Below are 3,402 nucleotides of genomic sequence, written 5' to 3' on the forward strand. Positions count from 1 at the left end.
TCCTAGTAAACCGTGGCTAAAAAAGCGACGGTGTTTTGTAAACCGTCACCTGTTTTGAGAAGCGACGGTTTATTAAAACTTGTCGCAATATTTTAAGACGGTTTAAATAACCGTAGCTAAAATAGCGACGGTTATTTTTAAACCGTGGCTAAAATAGCGACGGTTTATATTAAACCGTGGCTAAAGAAGCGACGGTTGTTTTTAAACCGTCGCGTATTTTATTTGGCGACGGTTTTTTCATAACCGTCGCTATATAGCGACGGTTATGAAAAAACCGTCGCCATATTAGCGACGGTTTCTTAAAAACCGTCGCTATTCCATCTGTTTTTTTGTAGTGAAGGAACTGTACGTATAATGCCGCATGTCAAACTTAATTCCACGTATTGTAATTTTGATCGTTAATTAAGGGGATTAAGGAATAATATCGCACATAGAATATTTATATATATGCATTATTTGGAATTAAAAGTTATTTTCATGTTAAGATAATGAGACAGTACTGGAAAGAAATTTTGAGTAAATAATTTGAAGTGTTGGTGTAACAAGACAAAAATACAACGATTTCTTGTGAATAAAGACGACATCGGGAATATGAGTGTAAATCGTGAATCTCACGTTTCCTTCAACTGAAAATGGTTCTTTCTCAATCAATACATAGCTTCCACAGAACTCTCACGTTTACTTGCCTCTTCTTCCGTTCTTCGCGTGCATCAATTTTCCCATCTCCTCTTGTCTCAATTTTCCTTCAATTGAAAATCTTCTTTTGCCGTCAAAGCATCAAGGGGTTAAGGCTAAGGAGAAGTTCTACAGAATAACATTGTCTGCTATATATATATATATATATTATAAGATCGGGTACGTACTAAAAGCATTATATATTTTTGTTGCTACAAAAGTGAGAGTGAAACTCACTCTGCATTGATTTGGTCTTGAGAACATTTTCAAAGAGGCCTGAATTAGCTATTTGTTGAAATGATTACGATACATACAATATATGCATGCATGATTCTTTGTAATATATGAGTGAACTTGGACTAGCTACGTACTTCAGCTTATTCTGCTACTTCCTAATTAGTAAAGATTTCAAACATGTTATGTTATTCAAAGTGTAAACTTTGAACTACACGCAGCACTCTGTTGCTAAAGATACCACTTTGTTATAAAAGCCTAAGCAAAATTGAAAACAAAATTATATTATTTTTTTGATCTAATAAAATATATGCATTTCGATTATTTTAATATTTAATCATTTAATTTTCTTTATAACAAAAAACAACTCTTATTTTTCAATTATTTGCAATTTATTTCATGCATATCTTATTTATTTATTTATTATCAACATACACAGTTACTACTGAGTAGTATTTATCATGTTTCTCCTTGTAAACTTTGTGATTCCTAATTTCCTTTTCATTTGTTTAGGTGCTTATAAACTTTTTACTTCCTTATTTCATTTCCCATGTGACAGTCGATTTTGAGAGAAGATAACTCAACCATGAGTGGCTCCTCAGACAATCTTCACATCGTTATTCTCTCCAGTCCCGGAGTCGGACATCTCATCCCGGTTCAACTCCTAGCCGAACGCCTCGCCACCCAACACAACGTCAAAACCACCATTCTCGCAGTCACGACCAGCAGTTCTCCGTTGGAATCCAGTCTCCTGAAGCTTCCAACTGAAGCGGGACTCGTCGAAACAGTGGAGCTTCCCCTTGGTGATATCTCACGCCTCATAAATCCTTCTATACAAGTTGCCACAACACTGTGCATGATGCTCCGGGAAGCATTGCCATTAATCCGCTCTGCCATCGCCTCCATGGACCGCAAGCCGGACGCCTTGATTGTCGATCTTTTCGGGACCGAAGCGCTGCCGATTGCCTTGGAGTATAAACTGCCCAAGTATGTCTATGTTCCCTCTAATGCATGGTATACTGCGTTGACTGTATACTGTCCGGTTCTTGACGGAGAAATCAAAGGTCAATATGTTGACGAGCAGGATTACTTGAAAATTCCGGGCTGCAAACCGGTTCGACCGGTGGATGTGGTAGACCCGATGCTAAACCGGGATGATCAGCAGTATGTAGAGTATCTGAGACGGGGGAAAGAATACACGTTATTTGATGGGATTTTGTTGAACTCTTGGGAAGATTTGGAGTCCAAAACCCTCGAGGCATTTAGGGAAAATGAAGCGTTGAGGTCTGTGATGACCAACCCCGTTTACCCTATCGGTCCTTTGACGAGAACCATCGAACCGAACGTGTTGGAAAATGGCTTCATGGCTTGGCTAGACAAACAACCTAATCAAAGTGTTTTATTTGTATCATTCGGAAGTGGTGGGGTGCTATCGACTGAGCAAATGACCGAGTTGGCTTGGGGGCTGGAGATGAGCCAACAACAGTTCATTTGGGTGGTGCGAAGTCCGACATGTGGCCGTGTGGACGATGCATTTTTCACTAGAGACTATGGTTCGGAATGGTCTCCGAGCTTTTTGCCTCCGGGGTTCTTAACCCGAACCCAAAATATAGGAGTGTTGGTCCCATTGTGGGGACAACAAGTCAAAATCCTGAGCCATCCATCGATCGGAGGATTCTTGTCGCATTGCGGGTGGAACTCGACGTTGGAAAGCATAGTTAGTGGGGTGCCGATGATAGCGTGGCCGCTATATGCCGAGCAAAAGTTGAACGCCGCCATGTTGACAGAGGAGCTTGGGGTGGCATTGCGGCCGGAGGAGTTGCCCACAAGGAAAGTGGTGGGGAGGGAAGAGATAGAGAAATTGGTAAGAACGTTAATTCAGGGGGAAGATGGAAAAGTGATGAGGGATAAGGTTAAAAGGTTGAAAATTAGTGCTGCCAGCGCTCTAAGCGAACTCAGTGGCTCGTCATACAAATCCATGTGCCAGATTCTCTCCAACATTAGTAACAAGAGATCAGCTCGAGTGATGAAATAATTTGTGTTTTAATATTTATATTATATATTCAAGTTTGAGTGCATGCGAGGATAAAAATAATGTGTGGCATGCAAGAGTTTATTTGGTCGTCTAGTTATCTATCTTGTTATGATGAGTAGTAAGTGGCTCCTGTGCCCAAATAAGCCAAATTAATCATCAAGATTTTATGTGAATATTGCGATTCTCGATTTACTGAGTCAGGCACGAGATTCAGACGTATAATGAAAATGTTCGTTGAGCTGTCACCGTCATGCATTTTAGATGATCGATGGTGGGAGCATAATTAGTCAAAAGCGGCATATCGAAAATTGTGAGAATTGAGACACTCGGTACATAAATGATTGCAGCTCCTCTTCCTCAGTTGAGAGGCATTCCAAATCGAAGCAGTTTCAAAACATTTTAAATTAGAGAAAACAAAGTATTACGAGATTCTCGAGTTAGAGAAAATATTTTCATTA

General features: G+C 39.9%; 1 protein-coding gene across 1 annotated transcript; it reads left to right on the forward strand.

Annotated features, from left to right (window-relative positions):
- Nucleotides 1-1,382: 1,382 nt before the first annotated feature.
- Nucleotides 1,383-3,136, forward strand: LOC140835946 (anthocyanidin 3-O-glucosyltransferase 5-like). Its single transcript, XM_073201357.1, has one exon. The coding sequence runs from the start codon at nucleotides 1,496-1,498 to the stop codon at nucleotides 2,942-2,944; it is 1,449 nt and encodes a 482-aa protein (XP_073057458.1). The 5' UTR covers nucleotides 1,383-1,495; the 3' UTR covers nucleotides 2,945-3,136.
- The last annotated feature ends 266 nt before the right edge of the window (nucleotides 3,137-3,402 follow it).

Source organism: Primulina eburnea, chromosome 7 (assembly GCF_022965805.1).
Source record: "Primulina eburnea isolate SZY01 chromosome 7, ASM2296580v1, whole genome shotgun sequence".
NCBI classification, from domain to species: domain Eukaryota; kingdom Viridiplantae; phylum Streptophyta; class Magnoliopsida; order Lamiales; family Gesneriaceae; genus Primulina; species Primulina eburnea.